At 34.9% G+C, this 21,656-nt stretch overlaps 2 protein-coding genes across 9 annotated transcripts; one reads left to right on the forward strand and one right to left on the reverse strand.

Moving 5' to 3' along the window:
• The first annotated feature begins 1,299 nt into the window (after nt 1-1,299).
• Nucleotides 1,300-12,111, forward strand: LOC122622850 (ephrin type-B receptor 1-B). 8 transcript variants are annotated; one of them, XM_043801434.1, is made up of 14 exons: nt 1,302-1,706; nt 1,857-2,222; nt 2,293-2,372; nt 3,341-3,521; nt 4,492-4,977; nt 5,854-6,741; nt 6,803-6,979; nt 8,938-8,985; nt 9,652-9,780; nt 9,843-9,938; nt 10,003-10,373; nt 10,875-11,021; nt 11,086-11,415; nt 11,480-12,111. In XM_043801434.1, the coding sequence occupies exons 2-14, from the start codon at nt 1,973-1,975 to the stop codon at nt 11,582-11,584; spliced, it is 3,288 nt and encodes a 1,095-aa protein (XP_043657369.1). In that variant the 5' UTR covers nt 1,302-1,706; nt 1,857-1,972; the 3' UTR covers nt 11,585-12,111. The 8 variants fall into 8 exon arrangements, with proteins under 8 accessions (XP_043657377.1, XP_043657369.1, XP_043657371.1 ...); XM_043801436.1 differs by having other exon boundaries at nt 1,302-1,676; XM_043801438.1 differs by having other exon boundaries at nt 1,302-1,571.
• Nucleotides 12,112-17,167: 5,056 nt separating this feature from the next.
• LOC122622845 (transforming growth factor beta-1 proprotein) lies at nt 17,168-20,141 on the reverse strand. Its single transcript, XM_043801417.1, has 2 exons — nt 18,717-20,141; nt 17,168-18,608 (listed from the first exon to the last, which is right to left on the reverse strand). Exons 1-2 carry the CDS (start codon nt 19,521-19,523, stop codon nt 17,319-17,321), a joined length of 2,097 nt encoding a protein of 698 aa, XP_043657352.1. The 5' UTR covers nt 19,524-20,141; the 3' UTR covers nt 17,168-17,318.
• Nucleotides 20,142-21,656: the final 1,515 nt, after the last annotated feature.

The following is a 21,656-nucleotide window of genomic DNA, read 5'->3' on the forward strand; positions in this document are numbered from 1 at the left end:
TAAATTTCTATGAAATCTCTTAAAATCTAAAAAACTTTGTTAAAAATAAATCTAAAGCTCCAAACAAAAAAAGCTATTGGTAAAAGTGAAGTAATAAAATTATTAAAAAAAAAAATATCCAGAATTTTCGATATGTCAATTTTTTCAGGTGAAATATTTTAATAATTTTTTTTGTAATTATACAATGTTTTTATTCCTGATGTTAGGGCGCTGGCATCGGATATACAGCTGAAGCCAGATGGAGATCCTAATGATGATCTAGCTACTACGTAGTTTGCTGTAGTGTTTTCTCCACAGTTTCCAAAATTTGTATTTATATTAGCAGGACACAGTCGGAGTTGTGGAAGCTGTCTTCACAACTTTAGCAGATTGGGATTATTAGGATGCAGTAAAATATAGTATGCCCATTCTTCTAGAAAATTGGTGTTTGCACTGGTCTTTTCTGCATATGCACCTTAGATACGTCTGTATATTAAGTGATCTTGGGTTTTTGTTATGGTTTTGGATTTTGGTTCTAGTTCGACCTTAAGAAGTGGTTGAAGTTCCGATATTTTGACGCAGCGCAAGTTTGTTTCCAAATGTTTCCAGGCCCAGTTTAAAGGGCTTTTTAAAAATTTTAACTTTAAATAATTTCTTACATTCATTTTTCATACATTTTTTTTCATTGTATTATTGTTGTTCCAATTCAATTGATATGCCAGAAATATGTTAAAATATCTTGTTCGCACTTTCAATAGCTAAGCAGCGAGTAATTTGTGTAATCATCTTGGTAATTATTCAGAATTAAACTTCCATTTTGGTTGCAGTTTGACTTCTTGTCGATTTTTTTTCCGTGCGGTCGCTATCACAGTTTTTACAAAAGCGCAAACATTTTAAAAACTCAGTAGACTAGTAAGTCGAACTGCGTCAACTGCTTTTGCTATGTTAGCTTTTCTCGGATTTATTTAAGCAAACGAATGGACGATCAAGTAAATATACAAAGGGTGCAATCAGATGTAAATTCGGATAAATGCTGTCATCAAGTTAATAATGTTATTCCAGACATTGGTAACATCTATTTTAATATATCATTTTCAGCAGAAAAGCAAATATTATGTATAGATTGTTTTCTCTCTAAAGTAATTAGATTATGAGACAGTTTTAATAATTATTACAAAAGAACGTCAGTTATGCTACAATCCCATTTGGTTCCGATTGTTATTATTTCAAATTGGTTCGTATATCGTTGATGCTATGTTGACTTCACCTTTTATGGAAAATTTGTGTTCATGTTGTGTTCATGTCGTTATAAAAGTTATCGATACCAAGAGTTCTAACAGAATTGCTGTCGGAGTAGAAGTGAATTTTAAGAATAAAAAAGTCACAGAAAGGACATTTAAAATGACATTCTGGTCCTTACCAAGTATCCATACCAAATCGACAATGAGTTTTTTGAGCGTAAAAGAGCCACTTTAAAGTAAAGACAAGAATTACAGAATATTAGTCCACCGTGCATCAGTGAGGCAGAAATACAATATTTACATATAAAAAATGTAAACCGTTTAAATATCTTGTGTTTCAAAGCCATAACAGTAATTATCCGTGACATTAAATGTTTAAATCAAAGCTAGCGTCCCTTGACAAGCATACATACACACTATCAATTTGTGTACATATAACATGTATGGTGATGATATGTATGTATATAGCAGAATCGGAAAATGCAGGTATCAATGCAGTATACGCTTCCATGTATATATACACATGCACATATGACAGTGAATACTGACTCAAAAATGTTTGGGAACGGGTACCACAAAAAAATTACCATTCGTGGTTACAAAATGTACACTAAAGCAAATTAATTTATTTTTCAGTTAACAACTGGACCGGAAACACAAATAATGCTCTCAATCTTGGTAAATACGCATCAATGTGCTTACAAGCCAATTAAAAAATAAAACTGCTGGAAAACGATCCTAACAAAACGAAAATGGTGTCCGGGTGTCACCCAAATGAGAAAGATGCCAAATATATTGGTATTAAAGGCAACTCTTATTCCGAAAGAATTCAAACTTCCGTACAAAATGATGTTATAGGCACCCTCAACTTTGTGATTTACAAAGTTCAAGCTCCAATTAACGAGCAAATCAGATCTCAATTTTTTTGGAGAATGTCATTATTGAGCACAATAATGTTTATTTTAATTTCAATTCACTTTAAATTGGCACATGCAGATCAGGGTACGTACTGTTCAACACCATTAAGCTTAACAGCAAATTATATATATCTATTGTACACGAATTTCTGCAGTCGTTCTATTGGATACAACTAGAGAAGCTACATTGGAGTGGACCAGGTATCCGTATGGCCCTCAAGCCCAAACACCAGGGGTACGTATTATTTGTTTGGTATACCCGTTACTCGTAGAGTAAAAAGTATGTTCGTTGAAAAGTAAGTAACAGGCAGAACCAAGCGTTTCAGACCATATAAAGTGTGCATATTCTTGATTAGGATCAATAGTCGATCTGGCCACGTCCGTCTGTCCGTCCGTATAAAGATCTCAGATCTCAGGAATTATAAAAGCTAGAAAGTTGAGATTCAGCATACAGACTCCAGAGACATAGATGCATCTCAAGTTTGTTGACCCTTGTTGCAACACCCACAAACCGCCCGCCGCACAAACCGCCCAAAGCTGCCACGCCCACACTTTTGAAAAATGTTTTGATATTTTTTCATTTTTGTATTAGTCTTGTAAAGTTCTATCGATTTGCCAAAAAACTTTTTGCCACGCCCACTTTAACGTCCACAAACCGCCAAAAACTGTCAGTGTTGAAATTTCTCCTTCGCATTTTCACTAGCTGAGTAACGGGTATCAGATAGTCGGGGAACTCGACTGTAGCGTTCTTTCTTGTTAATTTATAATATAATACAGATGCGAAAAATAAAATGGAACCACTTGCCCAATAAAAGATTGAATAAGTCCCCTGCCTACAATTTAGGGTTTAAAATGAGCTGAAATACCTTTAATAAATTCACTTATTAGAAAATACAAAATAACTACAATTGTGCTATTAATTCTTATTTTAAATAATTAACTTTATTAGGAAGAACAAAATTAGCATCTTTTTTTTCGAGAAATATGTAAGATATTATCCAGCGAATCCCCTTGCCTAATTTAATGTGATTTGCTCGAATATGAACATTTTTTAACTTGCCATAGTTTAGAGCTTATAATGTAATATGATCTCACAAAATTCGATTTTGTTTTATACTAGTGTTTTATTTTAGTAAATATTTATTGATCAGAAATATCGCTTAATTGCTTAATAAAATATTGCTTAACTTTGACTACTTTTAGTGGGTGGAAGAGTCATTTACCGACTTCGTTAAGGGAATAAACTGGAGAAGCTATGTGGTTTGCGATGTGGCATATCACAACGTCAATAACTGGTTGTGGTCGCCGTTTATTGATCGTGGATCAGCAAACCGACTTTACATTGAAATTCAGTTCACAATACGCGATTGTTCTTTATTCCCAGGTAAATATATAAAATGGTTTTTTAACAAGGAAAAATAGTACGACCTCTTCACTAATACGATATATTTCTCGGATTTCCGACCCTACGAAGCATAAATATTCTTATTTAGGATCGATTTGTCTGACCGTTTGAAAACCAAGATCTAGGAATAATACAACCTAAAAAGTTGGGATAAGTTCTATGGACGCTTACGTTCCTTCTAAGATTAAATGTATGGTTTTTATTATTTGTCTGCCAATTCCTACCGAGAATTTAAGAGAAAAGGGGTACTTCTTTTGGCCAAAACTATTTATTATATAAAAAATTATACTCAAATTTATTTTAAATAAATATGTTACTTCAGAAGATTTAGATAATATAATTTTAATGCGTACCATAATGCGTTACTGGAAAGCAATAAATACAATCGCCGATAAGTGTCGCTTGTTTGCGATGTCGGATATATTTGCTATTATACTACATATGCCAATTGTACTTTCTTGAGCTGAGTAACGGGTATGTGTTAGTCGAAGAACATCGTTTCCTCATAATTAATTCACATATAGTACTGTTTTTTTATCAATACACTTTTTATAAGTAGTCAGATTTAAAAAGTGTTTGCAATATCGAAAGGTTTTAACAAAAATATAATATTATATTCAATAAAATATTCAACATACATATTTGCGATACCGGCGTTCATACGGACAGACATCTTGATCTAGTAATTTCGCTATGTATAAGCGGTGCTAATGACTAACTATTATTTCTGTTAATCGATTCATTTTCCCTGTCTTAGCACAAGTATTAGAAAAGACTTTTACAAAATAATATAATATCGAAATAAATTATGTTAATTAAGTTAAACAACATAAATTTGTATTTGTGAACAAATTTTGCAGCACCGGGTTTGTATTGCGTTGTGCAGTGTTTCTTTTTTAGTGCAATATTTTAATTTAGAAAAATGATAAAGACGTTTGTTTTATTTTAGGAAACGCTTTGTCATGCAAGGAAACATTTAGCTTACTTTTTTACGAGTTTGATGCTGCTACTCGAGAACCTCCTCCATGGCAAACAGACAGTTACAGGCTGATTGCTCGCATCGCGGCTGGTGAGGGGCGCTTCAATCAGAACTCCGATGTAGATATTAACACTGAAGTGAAGAGCATAGCCGTGAACAAAAAAGGCGTATATTTTGCTTTTAGAGATCAGGGCGCCTGTATTAGCGTCCTGGCGGTAAAAGTATATTATATTACGTGTCCTGCTGTTACCGAAAACTTTGCACACTTCAACGAAACACCTACGGGAAGAGAAATTACTATAATTGAGAAACAAAATGGATCTTGTGTCGAAAACGCAGAACCGTATGAGCCGCCAACGTACCTATGCAAAGGTGATGGAAAATGGACAATTCTTACAGGTGGTTGTCGTTGCAAGGCCGGCTATGAGCCGAATTACATCAATAAAACTTGTACAGGTTGGTATTATTTTCAACTTTCCGATGCTAAATTCTCCTTATTATTTACCCTGGCTTTTTATACCCGTTACTCGTAGAGTAAAAGGGTATACTAGATTCGTTGAAAAGTATGTAACAGGCAGAAGGAAGCGTTTCCGACCACATAAAGTATATATATTCTTGATCAGGATCAATAGCCGAGTCGATTTGGCCATGTCCGTCTGTCCGTCCGTATGAACGTCGAGATCTCAGGAACTATTAAAGCTAGAAAGTTGAGAATAAGCATACAGACTCCAGAGACATAGACGCAGCGCAAGTTTGTCGATTCATGTTGCCACGCCCACTCTAACGCCTACAAACCGCCTAAAACTGCCACGCCCACACTTTTGAAAAAGGTTTTGATATTTTTTCATTTTTGTATTAGTCTTGTAAATTTCTATCGATTTGCCAAAAAACTTTTTGCCACGCCCACTCAAACGCCCACAAACCGCACAAAGCTGCCACGCCCACACTTTTGAAAAATGTTTTGATATTTTTTCATTTTTGTATTAGTCTTTTTGCCACGCCCACTTTAACGCCAACAAACCGCCAAAAACTGTCAGTGTTGAAGACTCTCCTGCGCACTTCCACCAGCTGAGTAACGGGTATCAGATAGTCGGGGAACTCGACTATAGCGTTCTCTCTTGTTTTTTTTGTAATTACTGGCCCTTATGATGGTTGCTCATTATGACTATTTAAAAGGCGGGTATGCTATGTTGCGCAATTGTTGTGCAGCACTAGATCTTTGCACTTGCTTTGCGGAACAAAGGCATGACTGCTCTCAGGAAGAGTACGACATAATCAAATACTGAAATCAAATACTGAGCTGAGGTTTTTAAAAGTTTTTTTTTTTTTCAGAATGTCCATTTGGGACATTTAAGTCTCCAGAGGTAACAAAATGTACTCCGTGTCCTCCCAATTCAAATGCTTCAAATACTGGTTCACCTTTCTGCAAGTGTGTGTCTGGATACTATAGACATCCAAATGATGGTCGACATATGCCATGCTATAGTCCACCAGCTGCGCCTACTAATCTCACTTTGTTGTTCGTTGATCAAACAAGTGCCATAATATCATGGAGCGCACCACCCAAAAATGAATCGCTTTTACTCGAAACTCAACCTAAAATATATAAAAGTGATATTGTGTACAAGATCAAATGTGTTAATTGCAGCCCAAATGTGGTGTACAATCCCTCAACTGACACATTTAACGAAACAAAAATAACACTTACAAATCTTGAACCGGTAACGACATACACTTTGCAGATACACGCAATAAATAGCGCGTCCCATATTACCGATTCTAACAGGCACTCCAACGAGTCTTCACTAGTGGCAGTAAATGACATAACATTTCTAAATACGTCGTTCTTAAATATACCGTTGGATTTGAACGAAGTAAAGACCGGTCATGCTGACATCGTTTTTACAACTGAGTCGGTTTTGCTCTCGACAGTTTTTAACTTGCGTATATTGGCTATAACTAGCACAGATGCCGATCTAGAATGGGATAAACCTGTTCAAAGTGATTTTCCACTTGAATTTTATGAAGTGCGTTGGTTTCCAAAGGTCGAATTAGATGCTATAAATAAATCAGCTCTGAATACAAAGGAAACGAAGGTACATATTGTAGGACTGTTAGAAAATACGGAGTATGGATTTCAAGTGCGCTGTAAAACGATTAATGGGTTTGGTTCTTATAGTAACATGATTTACGCCCAAACTCTTCAATCCGTTGGGTCAGGTAATTATCATTTTTTTATTTATGCTCCAGTAATATTTTATCATGTATTCCATCATAACAGTATACGACGATTCTGTGCAAATACGATTTATTGCTGGAGCCATCGTGACGGCTGTACTATTTTTAGTCATTTTTATAATAGCTACAGTATATTTCATGAGATCTAAGCATCAAGACGAACTTGATAAAAAATCTACAAATCATTTGCCATTACCACTTGATTACGCTAGCAACGAAGGTAAGTATTTTTATAAATAATGTTTTAGTTGTGCATATACAAATTAAAACTATAGAAATACAAATCTTAAATAGATAAAATAACCAGCATTTGCATACGCCCACAAATCACCCAAAACTGCCACACGCACACTTTTGAAAAATGTTTTAAAATTATTTTATTTTTAGTCTTGTATATTTCTATCGATTTGCCTTACATCTTTTTGCCAACAAACCTTACCAAATCGTTCTCACTTCCACTAGCGGGTATCTGCTAGTTGGAAAACGTGGACTATAGCATTCTCTCTTGTTTAGTTTAATTATGTTATGTTGGGTTTGCAGTTATGACGGATTTGGCATTTATGTATTGGAAGGGAGGCAACTGAGAATGTGCACCTTTGATTTATTATATAAAAGAGTGATGAAACGTTTGCGGAGGGGATTTTTATACCCGTTACTCGTAGAGTAAAAGGGTATACTAGATTTGTTGAAAAGTATGTAACAGGCAGAAGGAAGCGTTTCCGACCATATAAAGTATATATATTCTTGATCAGGATCAGTAGCCGAGTCGATCTGGCCATGTCCGTCTGTCCGTCCGTCTGTCTGTCCGTATGAACGTCGAGATCTCAGGAACTACAAAAGGTAGAAAGTTGAGATAAAGAATACAGACTCCAGGGACATAGACGCAGCGCAAGTTTGTCGATTCATGTTGCCACGCCCACTCTAACGCCCACAAACCGCCAAAAACGGCCACGCCCACACTTTTGAAAAAGGTTTTGATATTTTTTCATTTTTGTATTAGTCTTGTAAATTTCTAACGATTTGCCAAAAAAACTTTTTGCCACGCCCACTCTTGCGCCCACAAACCGCCAAAAACTGTCAGTGCTGAAGACTCTCCTTCGCACTTCCACTAGCTGAGTAAAGGGTATCAGATAGTCGGGGAACTCGACTATAGCATTCTCTCTTGTTTTATATTGTGTTCTATTATTCAGTCGTTAGCGTAAGCAACGAACTTAATAAATTGGATAACGGAGATGCTGTAATATTGCGTTACCAGGCTTATTTATTTCCGGCTTTGAGCGAAACGATTGTGCTAAACGCATAATAAATGATTTCGACAACTCCAGAAGTGTGTGGCACGGGTCTTCATCGAGCACTTCACCAAATCTTCATCTTTGAAATTTTTCGGTTGTCCAGGACGTTCCTTCTTTTTCAAGTCAAAATTTTAAATATTACTATTAAACCGCGTAAACCACTTTCTGCATGTTGAAAATAATGAAATACACTCGACATGTTTGATACTGCAAAACAACGAAATGTCATAAACCGGTAAATATCCGCTGTCAGTAGCTGCCACAAGAGTATTTACTTTTGTATGTGTGACTATGATAAGTTGGCTACGAAATAGTTGGCTTCCGTAAAACGCTACGAATAAAAGCTAGAAAGTTGAGATTTAGCATGCAAGCTCAAGGGACATACCGGCAGCGCAAGTTTGTTGACTGATGTTGCCAGGCCCACAAACCGCCCAAAGCTGCCACACCCACAAACCGCCCAAAGCTGCCACGCCCACACTTTTGAAAAACGTGATACTTTTTAATTTTCTTATTAGTCTAGTAAATTTTTATTGATTTGCAGAAAAACTTTTTGCCACACTCACTCTTACGCCCACAAACCGTACTTTCGAGTTTTCGTATCCATTGTGTGGGCTGGTTAATATTCGATTGAAAAGATATGGATACTATTCTGCTCCTGTCCGGATACCCAGTACCTGTCCGAATTGTCAGTGGGTGCTTCCCTATCGCATTAGATAAAATCTTCTAAAGAAGAGAAATATCGGCTTGTCGGTAAATATATATTGGGTATATAAGTATCCGCTAGTCAGATGGCTAAGTATAACATTTTTATTTGTGAATCTTTAAGTTGGTAACTATACAAATGCTACATCAATAATATACAACATATTTTTATTTTTATTTTTAGTTAATTCTATGGATACTACTCCAATTGTTAAAACACTTCATTTAAACGGTATAACTTTTTGTGAATTTGTACATCTTCTCTACATTCTAAGATTGATTAAGTGGTTTTGGTTGCATGCTTTTTGTATTTTAAAAATTTGTAACAATCCACCTTTTTGCAACGACAATTAGCTCATTTGCAGACATGTACTTCGCCGAGAACTTAAACTCGGAGAACTTTTTTAAAAGTTACCGTTTGAAAGTTATAAAATGGACGGTGCAGTCATTAGAAGTAAATACATACATATGTCGAATATCAGCTTTCGAAATCAATTACTACAGGCGTGTTTGCTTTTAAATTAAAACATTATGTTAAGCTGAAATGCAGTTTGGGTTTTCGAGCTTGCGTCTTCAACAATACATACATGGTTTTCACAATTACTTCAATTTTAATTCAGCGTCGTTTTTCACTTACGGAACTGTAACAATTCGTGCAAATATGTTTAAACTATGCACTCTAAATTAAAGTGTGTAAAATTTTACCTATTCTATGCTTCAAACATTTCATTAAATTTGAAAACAGACTACCATAGTAGAGAATCTTGGCTGATTATTTTCAAACCAAACAAATAAAAATATTCCTTTAATATTAACCATGTATATATGTACATATTAAATATTTTATAGCTTAACGGGAAATTTGGTAAAGCCTCTTATTTTCCTATGTCTATTTTAGTGACTACTCCTTTATTTGGAAATAGTAGAAGCTACGTAGATCCGCATACATATGAAGATCCTAATCAAGCAATAAGGGAATTTGCTCGAGAAATCGATGCAAACTACATTACAATAGAAGCTATTATCGGTAAGATTTTTGCAATATTCATACTAATATTTTAGTATACTTATGAACAAAAAATTGTTAAGGTGGTGGAGAATTTGGCGATGTCTGCCGCGGTCGCTTAAAAATACCACCAAACTTTGTACAGGACATTGATGTTGCAATAAAGACTTTGAAACCAGGCAAGTTTGCAATTGGGTTAACAACTAATTATTTGTTTTAACATTTAAAACTTTTTCTTGACAGGATCATCGGAAAAAGCTCGCTGTGACTTTTTGACAGAGGCTTCTATTATGGGGCAGTTTGATCACCCAAATGTTATTTACCTACAGGGAGTAGTTACTCGGTCTAATCCAGTTATGATTATTACTGAGTACATGGAAAATGGCAGCTTAGACACATTTCTTCGCGTGAATGATGGAAAGTTTCAAACATTACAGCTTATAGTTATGCTTCGGGGTATTGCCAGCGGGATGTCATATTTAAGTGAAATGAATTATGTACACAGAGACTTGGCGGCACGTAATGTTCTTGTAAATGCCCAATTAATATGCAAAATCGCGGACTTTGGATTGTCGCGTGAAATTGAAAATGCAAGTGATGCATATACAACTCGTGTAAGTATAATTAAATGGATAGTTAAAAATGGATTTTTTTTGAAGCATTAGAAATACCACAAGACTTTGTTTGTTAACAGTACCATTACGATGGGTTTATTACGAATAGAACTGATTGTATAAATGGTTAAACCATCTTTTTATATCATTATGTGATTTTTACGTTGCGTTTGAAAGGATTCGCGATAACATCTGTATACCAAGTTTGCGAGTAAAAAATGTTTCTACGAATTCCATTTTTGAAGTAGCACCAAAGAAACAAACAAACCGATTTCTCAACACACATGTTTTCATTTTTATGTAAGAAAATTAATAACTATCAAAAACAAAAAAAAAATTAGAAAAAAAAAGAGAAATTACAACGCATATTTTTCTGTCACCTTTTTGCTCACTAGCTTTTCATTTAACCATATCTCAATACCGTAGACCATTCAAAACGTTCTGTGTTATCTTTTCAAAGGCTTCACTTTTAAATTAACATTTTACATTGTATATTTTAAGGGCGGTAAAATTCCTGTACGTTGGACTGCGCCTGAAGCTATTGCTTTTAGAAAATTTACTTCAGCGTCGGATGTTTGGTCGTATGGAGTAGTTTTATGGGAGGTCATGTCCTATGGGGAACGCCCATATTGGAACTGGTCAAATCAGGTATGATCTAAATCAAAGTCTATGTTGTATGTATTTATACTTATTACACCTATCCATTCTATAGGACGTCATAAAAAGTATTGAAAAGGGCTATCGTTTACCAGCTCCAATGGACTGCCCAGAAGCCCTTTATCAGTTAATGTTGGATTGCTGGCAAAAGCAACGTACTCATCGTCCTACATTTGCCAGTATAGTTTCAACTCTTGACAATTTGGCAAGACAGCCACAGTCATTATTGACAACCCGACACTCACCAGAATCAGACGGTAATCATATTTTGGATGCACAGCGTGGTCAAAATATTTTTATAAGTACCGATCTTTGGTTAGAGCACATTAAAATGTCTAGATACTCTCAACATTTTAAAGAGGCTAATTTAATAAATGCTCAACAGGTAAAGTATTAAAATGTTACCAATTCTTTTGATTAAGTAAATAGATTTAAATTTTCGTATACAGATATCTAGGCTAACAGCTCAACAACTGTCCGACATGGGGATTACTTTAGTAGGACATCAAAAGAAGATTTTACATCAAGCCCGGCAACTGGACACTATAATATAAACCATTTATTTTTACAAAGTAGTTTAAGATGTACATATAAACAATACATAATTTATTATATAAATAATATAATATATGGTCGAACTTTCCTATTTCGAATCAACATCTGCAAAAAAAATCGACGGGTATTATTTCATGTTGTACAATATTCACGTGCATTTTTACCTTCAGTTGCCTATTTATGCGATTTATACAGAGTTCCAGTTAGGAAAGTTCGAGTTATATATATATATAAATATATAAATTTATAAAAAAATATATATAATTGACACGTGTGAGATACAAAAACACAAGAACACATTACATTTAATAAGGATTTTATAGGTTCTCTTAACTAGAACATTAGAATATATAATAGAAAAAATATTGTTTTTACGTTGCTTAAAAAATATTACTTTATATACCAATGTGTATTAATTATTTACTATACAAACAATTTCAAGCTTATTATACGAGTATAGAGGCGCTATGATTGCCCAGCTGTTTTAAATTTTTTGTTTGTAATAAAAGTGGCATTAACAAAATTATTCATTTTTATTAGATTTTAATTCATGGCTTACTTTGCATAAAATAATAAAAAACTAATAAAATTACATTCGTGCGTAAGGTGCGGTGTATTCCGACTCAAATAATAATGTGACTACCGTGGTATCATTATTCAGATTTATTTAATTAATATGACTTCCAAAATATAATTATATGTTATGTCTAGTAAGTATTTTAATGGAAAACGATCTACTGAGAGCTATAAAGTCTCCGTGCACTTAAACTGCGTGGCGTTCGAATCACTCTATATCTGAATTCAACAACAAAAGATTCATTAGTCTATATTAGGGTTTCCTACAGGACCAACTCTTCTGTGCTTTGCCTGGCAGATTAAAAAGTAATACTGGACCGCATATAGAAAGCTGCGGTAAGATTACTGGCTAAGAAATGAATTTTTCGTTACTACTCTTAATGACTCAATAAAAAACTTAAATATTTATATTTTATAATTTCTTTTGTGATTAAGTTTACAAAAAAACCTTAACCTTATATGTATACCTTATATATATTATAATTATTTTCTTTTACATTCTTATATCATTGTAAATTACATCTAGCCCTACGTTACATTTATATTTTTGTTAGTATATTATTATATTTGCATTAAATAGGCATATTTATTTATTCATATAAAGCACTACAGTCAATAGCCTGCAGCTTACTTTATTTAATAAGCATCTACATTTTAACCTATGTATTTATTTATTATTAGTACTTGTTTATTACTTTTAGGCGGGAGGATAATAATGTTTCGGTTCAATTGGGATTAGGTTGGGGTAGTGGTTATAAGTGTCACAAAGGGACAACAATTTATCAGAAATTGCCTAATGGTAATTTCTGTGTTGCACATATTAAATTTATGCTTATGTGTTAAGATTGGATTCTTGATCAGTATCAACAGTCGAGTCCATATACTCATGTTAGTCCTCTCTATGCAAACCCGAATATCGCTATCTGCATTAAACTTTGCCTCATATCTATTGCATATATAAGTAAGTAATCAAAACGGTTAGTAGTTGGAATGGAACGGATGGGACCACTACTTCATACAGCTGCCATAGGAATAATCAGGTTTATGACATATCGAAAGAAATCGTTCAGTAATGGATATAATTAAATATTAAAACAAGAGAGAACGCTATAGTCGAGTTCCCCGACTATCTGATACCCGTTACTCAGCTATTCGAAGTGCGAAGGAGAGTCTTCAGCATATACAGTTTTTGGCGGTTTTGTGGGCGTGGCAAAAAGTTTTTTGGCAAATCGATAGAAATTTACAACACTAATACAAAAATGAAAAAATATCAAAACATTTTTCAAAAGTGTGGGCGTGGCAGCTTTGGGCGGTTTGTGGGCGTTAGAGAGGGCGTGGCAAAAAGTTTTTTGGCAAATCGTTAGAAATTTACAAGACTAATACAAAAATGAAAAAATATCGAAACATTTTTCAAAAGTGTGGACGTGGCAGTTTTAGGCGGTTTGTGGGCGTTAGATTGGGCGTGGCAACATGAATCGACAAACTTGCGCTGCGTCTATGTCCCTGGAGTCTGTATGCCTAATCTCAACTTTCTAGCTTTTGTAGTTCCTGAGATCTCGACGTTCATACGGACAGACGGACGGACAGACGGACATGGCCAGATCGACTCGGCTATTGATCCTGATCAAGAATATATATACTTTATATGGTCGGAAACGCTTCCTTCTGCCTGTTACATACTTTTCAACGAAACTAGTATACCCTTTTACTCTACGAGTAACGGGTATAAAAAATGTATATTTTCATTGGTTCTGATCATAAATGGTTCCTTTCTAAAATTCAAAAGTTTTTTTATATACTTTACTTGTAATGGACTGTTGGAAGGTATAAAAGTTCGCGAACTGGATCATTAGCCTGCCCGTCGTACTAAAAAAGTTTGATAGTTGAGTCTAAGTACGGAGATTGTAGGACGTTGAAGCAGTGCCAGCTTGTTTGAGATGAAGCGATCTTAAACAAGTGACGATCTCCCTAACATTTAAAAGTTCCGATACGATCCACCCGACATTATACATTTTTTTATGGTAAAGTAAATCAGTCAGAATTTTATAAGTTTCTCAGCTTTTTCTTTTGAATCATAGAGAATATTGCCTTAGCTTTTGAATTTGCGGAATTTTTTTGTAATGCTTAAATTTTTATGAATAAATAATTGTCCGATATTTACTAAACTTCCACTTTAAAAACAAGTGAGAAGGTTATAGGCAAATTTTCGACTATCAAATACCCGTTTCTCGGTTAGTGGAAGCACGAACAAGACATTTCAACACGTTTCAAAAGTGTGGGCGTGACAGTTTTGGGCGTCTTGTGGGCATTAAAGTGGGCTTGGCTAAAAGTTTTTTAGCAAATCGATCAAAATTTACTAGACTAGTAAAAAATATCAAATTAATTTTCAAAAGTGTAGGTGTGGAAGTATTGGACGGCTTGTGAGCATTAGAGTGATCGTGACAACGTTCTAAAACAAACAAGCAGGCGTCACTAAGAATACTTAATCACTTAAGAATATATAAATTTTATAGTGTCAAAAAAGCTTCCTATTACCTGTTACGCAGTTTTTAATAAATCTAGGATACTCATTTACTCTATTTGAGATTATTTACTTTACAAAGCTTCTGTAAGCTTAACACAGAAATGTTTCTAAAGAAACAACTATCCGGGATGCTTCTATGTAAAACGTTTTGAATGCATTCGATGTATTACCAAGATATATAAGAAACAAGGTCAGACTTTATATATTAATTTATATTTTTTTTTATTTAACTATAATTAACTAATCTATTTAATTCTGTATATATTTCTAGACGGTTAGTCAAGCATCTGCAAAATAATGATAAAATATAATTCCTTAGAATTAGGACATTTAGAATAAAATATTGCAAATATATTTATACATATGTACATATATATCTCCGAAAATGTAATTAAAAAGGTAAAGAATATAAATCGAATTAAATATTTCGAAAAACGCCTAATTTAATTCATATAAAATATTTGATTTATAACCGCTACGAAATTTCTAGGAAACAAGCTAACACTGACCCGATAAAACATTAAATATTTATTTTTTTTTTGTCAATTTATTTTCATGAGTGTTGTTTTTATTTTGCATTTACTTAGCTTTATTGCGTCTAAATATATAGATCCGACTATATAAGAAATCATTTTTTTAATGAAAAATCAACTTTTTAAGATGCATTGCAAGTAGCTCGTTTATCTATTAAATCGTCAATCGTCAAAATAAAACAGATCCAATTGCTAATATTTCTGCATCATATTGCATCAATATTGCTTCCTCTTGTTCCTGAAAGTAAACTATTGTAATAAAACGAGCATTTGGCAATCTTTAACTTTTTATTTTCGTTTATATGTATTTCCAAAGAATACATTTGTATGTATTTTAGTAGAGTTAATATAGCCTTTTAATGCAATCTATCTAGCAAGCATCTTAATTGTGGACATTTTTTTCATATTCAAGTGAATAAAGACAAAACAAGAATGAACGCTATAGTCGAGTTCCCCAACTATCTGATACCCGATACTCAGCTAGTGGAAGTGCGAAGGATAGTCTTTAACACTGACAGTTTTTGGCGGCTTGTAGGCGTTAGAGTGGGCGTGGCAAAAAGTTTTTTGGCAAATCGATAGAAATTTACAAGTCTAATACAAAAATGAAAAAATATCAAAACATTTTACAAGAGTGTGGGCGTGGCAGTTTTGGGCGGTTTGTGGGCGTTGGAATGGGCGTGGCAAAAAGTTTTTTGGCAAATCGATAGAAATTTACAAGACTAATACAAAAATGAAAAAATATCAAAACCTTTTTCAAAAGTGTGGACGTGGCAGTTTTAGGCGGTTTGTGGGCGTTAGAGAGGGCGTGGCAACACGAATCGACAAACTTGCGCTGCTATGTCCCTGGAGTCTGTATGCTTAATCTCAACTTTCTAGCTTTTGTAGTTCCTGAGATCTCGACGTTCATACGGACGGACAGACGGACATGACCAGATCGTCTCGGCTATTGATCCTGATCAAAAATATATATACTTTATATGGTCGGAAACGCTTCCTTCTGCCTGTTACATACTTTTCAACGAATCTAGTATACCCTTTTACTCTACGAGTAACGGGTATAATTACTCTACGAGTAACGGGTAATTCGTGTTTCCAATGCGTTCCACAAACTCCGACAGAAATAACCGATTTGCATTAGATGAGTTTTTCTAACCATGATTTTCCAGCCCTCCCTCTGAAATTATCAGAGCTGGAAAGGGGAGAAATAATGCAAATTCTAGTGGTTCCTGCGCAGTGCAGGTTTGTTGCAGACCTTCCTCGCGGTCTGTACTATGGAAATTCGAACTTAAACATTTTTATACCCGTTACTCGTAGAGTAAAAGGGTATACTAGATTCGTTGAAAAGTATGTAACAGGCACAAGGAAGCGTTTCCGACCATAAAGTACATATATATATTCTTGATAAGGATCAGTAGCCGAGTCGATCTGGCCATGTCCGTCTGTCCGTCCGTCTGTCCATATGAACGTCGAGATCTCAGGAACTACAAAAGCTAGACATGAGATTAAGCATACAGACTCTAGGGACATAGACGCAGCGCAAGTTTGTAGATTCATGTTGCCACGCTCACTCTAACGCCCACAAACCGCCTAAAACTTCCACGCCCACACTTTTGAAGAAGGTTTTGATATTTTTTCATTTTTGTATTAGTCTTGTAAATTTCTATCGACTTGCCAAAAAACTTTTTGCCACGCCCACTTTAACGCCCACAAGCCGCCAAAAACTGTCAGTGTTGAAGACACTCCTGCGCACTTCCAATAGCTAAGTAACGGGTATCAGATAGTCGGGGAACTCGACTATAGCGTTCTTTCTTGTTTTAGCATATTTTTCTCACATGGTGATTATTATCTGCTGTCTTCTTTATCTAAAAATGTTTACTTTATCTCAAGGAACTCAAAAAACACAAAAATATTAAAAAGTTGCAGTATTTAGTAATAACAAACGCAATTAGTTACCGCCGAAAAAATATTACGAAAAATATATTTATTTTTCCTCAATCCTTTCAAAATGTTAATCCCATAAGAGACAATACTTAAAAAGATTAATAAAATACAGAGTATATGTAAGAATAAATCGTTAGGGAAAGTTTTTGAAAGTTTTTTTTACGAACAGGCACATTCTACAACCTGCATATCACTCCACGTCGAAATTTTTAGCTTGTCGCTGTGATCTTCGTCAACATGCAATATTTCTAGCATCTCAAGCTTTGATGGCGCGCAACATGGACGGGGGGCTCGGTTGTGATCTTCTTGCCATATTAGACTTTGCAGTAGGGCGTGGTGATGGGCGGGATTGTGACGTGGTGGACATCGTCCGTGGCAGTAACCTGCATCGAATACCTTCGGCTGTAAAATGAATTCGAATCCCTTAATGTTCTTAAAGGCAACATCCAATTGATTTCTACAACATCTTTGGTGCAATTTGTAACAATTGTTGCTCCACTTTTCCTTTCTCCAGGTGCTATCATGGTCTGAACGATGATGAACATATTGATCGCTTTTATTATTGGCCAATATGATGTGGTGAACGTCCGAGTCGACATGCTCTGGGGAATTTAGTGTTCCGTGTCCGATTATATTAAGAACTGGCATGAGGTTGAAGTGTTCATCGCTTGAAGCTGCCGAGTTTGGCGATGATGACGGGCTGAAGTCACTTAGTATACGAGCACCTATACTTTTACATTTATCACATTGAATTTCTATCCCCAAGTTTTCATGACTATGGTTTAACCAACTACGAACAGCTTTGGTCACGTCGAATTCTATCCACTGTGTTCGGGTTTCTTCATAGCCAACATTTTCTAATTCAATTTTTCTAGACGATATCTTTCTTCGTCTATTCGCTGAAAGAAGTTGATATACTTTCAAAATTAATTGCTGACTACGTTTTTTTTTGGATTGGTTCAAGTTGACATCACCGGAATTACAGAGCCTTTCGATTTGATCATTTTCAGAAATATGACTGAGCTTTTTTTTCTTAGATCCGTGCCCTCGGTGGGAATTTGTTGCCAGCGATGAGCTATAGAGAAGCATAAGCCTAATATTGGCCTCGTCAATCTTATCATTGTGAAAATTGGCGTCTTTTGCATTTGTCAATGGAAAGTGTAAAAGAATATTCGTTGTATCCTGTTCGCCACGTAGTAAGTCTTCATAATTTTTGTGCATTTTGATTTGACTTAGCCTGTTCATTTTTTTAAGCGACCTTTTATGACGTGATCGTATGTTACTTATGTCATTGAATTCGTTTGTAGTAATGCTTAGAAAATGAAGGTCTCTTATAATGGATGCTCCCATAAATTTGTTAAAAAAGCTATTGCCCTTTTCCTGGTTACTTCTTAGGCGACTTAGGTATTCTATGTATTTGCTGGAATATTCAACTTGGCTTATATTGACCTGTAATTAAATAATATCCGTTAGGTGGTCCATACTGTGTAAAGTTTGTTATAACACTGCACAACTATATTTCATAGAACGTGGCAATGACTGTAATTTATCTCTTACCTTTCTCATATCTGGTAGTTTTTTTAGCCCAAGGCCCTTCAAAACGAGGCGTTTAAGCCTTGCTTCATCTATTTTTTTTGGTTGTTTACTATGTCTGTTGGTTTCTAGGCCAATATCCCTGGTTTCCCTCGTTTGCCTACTTTGAATTGGTACGGTGTTTATCCACTCAACTGCCAATTTTTTATTGAATAATTGAGACAAGTTTTTTGACTGGCTTACATTAATCAGACTATATTTATTTGAACTGTCATTGTAGATTGAGTCTCTGCTTTGTTTGCTAATGCTTTTAGATAAAAGTTTAGGACCCATTTTCGGAGTTGATTTGGCTCGGATTCTTGGATGTATTGGATTGGTTTTAAGTTTCTTAGCTTCATTTTCAAAATTTTTAAGCTGCGAAATGTTAAATTTTATATTTTCGATAGGCTGAGGGTATAAAAACATTGCTTTTGAATTTGACGTTTGGCGGAATATACCATGGCCACTGACTTGAGGCTGAGTTGGCATCAATAAAACCAATAAAAACCATATTTTGTAAAGCTTTAGTGACCTATTACAAACTTGGGTAAGTTTACCATCAGCATAAGCAGTAGAAGGCGAACGTTTAAAGAGAGGTTCCAGAGTTTTAATGTTTTTTAAAGTGGTGGTACGGTAAATATAAATATGCCAAAAAATGTTAACAATCCAAATGGACCTCTCCCGATGCGATGGACATTTTTTTATTGTACGATAACTAGCTTTACATATATGTCGGAAAGCATTGCACCACTCAGCTGTTTCCTTTTTTGACAAGTTTGGTTCAATTATCATGTTTCCTGTGCATGGCCATTAGGTTTCGGTTGCTAATGGTAATTATAAATAATAATGATTATCTTTGCATTTGTTCGATCTTCCAATATGTAGATTCCTTTTCAAAAATATATATATGCATACATGCATACATATGTACATATGTTTGTTGGCATGTATCTATGAATGCTCAGAATCTCCACACCATTAATTATTTATGTATGTACACTGTACACGAGTTTGTTGAGCACCATTGATCTTAGATTCGGGAATTCGTTTACGGTGATTATTATAGGATAACAAAACAAAAAGCTTTCGGTAAAGATAAACAAATGATCACAGTTCCTCGAAAATTTGTACATATTTTCGTCTCGTTCGCACGCTCATTAACGTTCTTGTGCACATCGATACGGAACCTGTTCGGGCGTTGCTTCAAATTCGACTAAAATACCCACAGCAAATGCTTACTTAACAGCAGCAATATAAACAACACTCTTATATACCCACACGCACCCACACAGCTGCAGTGGACTCATGCACGTCTTTACAAACACAAGATATTCTGCGCGTTGTGTTTTGTGTACATGCCATCCCTGACGTCTTGCGCGATTATACTCTGCCCGTCATGCGTTCCCAGGACGTGACTGGCCCCTTTCACACGGAACACGGTTGGTGTTCCTAAAGTGTTCACTAACCGTTTTTGGCGGTTTGTGGGCGTGGCAAAAATATTTTTAACAAATCGAGGGGAATTTACAAGACTAACCAAAATGTAAAAAAATATGGAAACTTTTTCGAAAGTGTGGGTGTGGCAGTTTTGACGATTTGTGGGCGTGGCAAACAGTTTTTCTAAAAATCGATATAAATTCGCAAGACAATAAAATACAAATATACCCAAACATTTTTCAGAAATGTGGGACTGAAAGGTTTGGGCAGGTAGAATAGAATTTGAGTCGACAAATTTGCATCTATGTCTCTGGAGTCTGCGTGCATCTCAACTTTCTGGCTATTATAGTTCCTGAGATCTTGATGTTCATATGGACAGATGGACGGACAGACTGACATGGCCAGATCAACTCGGCTATTGATCCTGATCAAGAATATAGATACTTTATATGGTCGGAAACGCTTCCTTCTGCCTGTAATAAACTTTTCAACAAATCTAGTATACCCATTTACTATATGAGTAGAAAAAATATACTAACACTGCAGCTAATAGTGAAGATTTATAAAGACAAACTGTAGTAAAACAAAATAGAGAATTAGTTTGTTATATTCTTTGGAAACACTTTCTGCAGTTATATTGATATTGATTTCGAAACGTATCGTTCCTAAGTAACGAAAGTTTCGAAAAATGAATATTCTAGAATACTCATTTCGAAAAAACATCCACAAGCTTTTAAGGGATTGATTTGAACTGAAAGGTTTACAGAGTATTTGTACAGGACACAAACTCTTACGTCCGGCAAAATGGAATAGCAAAATACTTCCTCTTGAAAAAAGGCATGAAAAAGATGTCTAGAGTCCTAAGTGTGCATTTTTGTAGGGAAAAAGGCCCGGCCCTTCGTCAAACTGAATCAAAACTTTTTCACATTCACCTTTTAAACGATTTGAAAAGAAGTGGCCCTGAGCTTATTCATCGTTCTGGTAGACAAATATTTAACTTTCCCCTTTGTGAAGACTTCTTTATGACTTTCAAGCAAAGTGTTTTCCGAGAGGTTGGCGTGTATGTATGTATAGAGCCCTGAAAAAGAAGTTGGGCAAATTACTTGAACCCCTATTATCTGAGTAGGCCATGTATTTTCGCTTAAGTTTTTGTCCAAAGCTTAGATTATAAACCCTTCATCAGCATCAAACAAGTTTTCTTTATCATATATACACTGTATATACACTTCACAAGATGTCATGATCTTCACTTTAAAAAAATATTGCTAGTCTAGTGATCCTGATCAAGAATATACATACATATATGCTTAATAGAGTCGGAAGGGCTTCCTACTTGTTAAATACTGTTCTACGCATTAATGAAGGAAAGGAACTATTTTGAAATTCGAGTAATTATTTTCAAAGTTATGGCTTAAGAGGAGTAAAATCAATAACGCATTGCCAAATTATAAAAAGATATGTAGAATTTATTTTTTTTAATTTTTGCCCCAT

The sequence above is a fragment of the Drosophila teissieri genome, chromosome 4 (genome assembly GCF_016746235.2).
Source record: "Drosophila teissieri strain GT53w chromosome 4, Prin_Dtei_1.1, whole genome shotgun sequence".
Classification (NCBI taxonomy): Eukaryota; Metazoa; Arthropoda; class Insecta; order Diptera; family Drosophilidae; genus Drosophila; species Drosophila teissieri.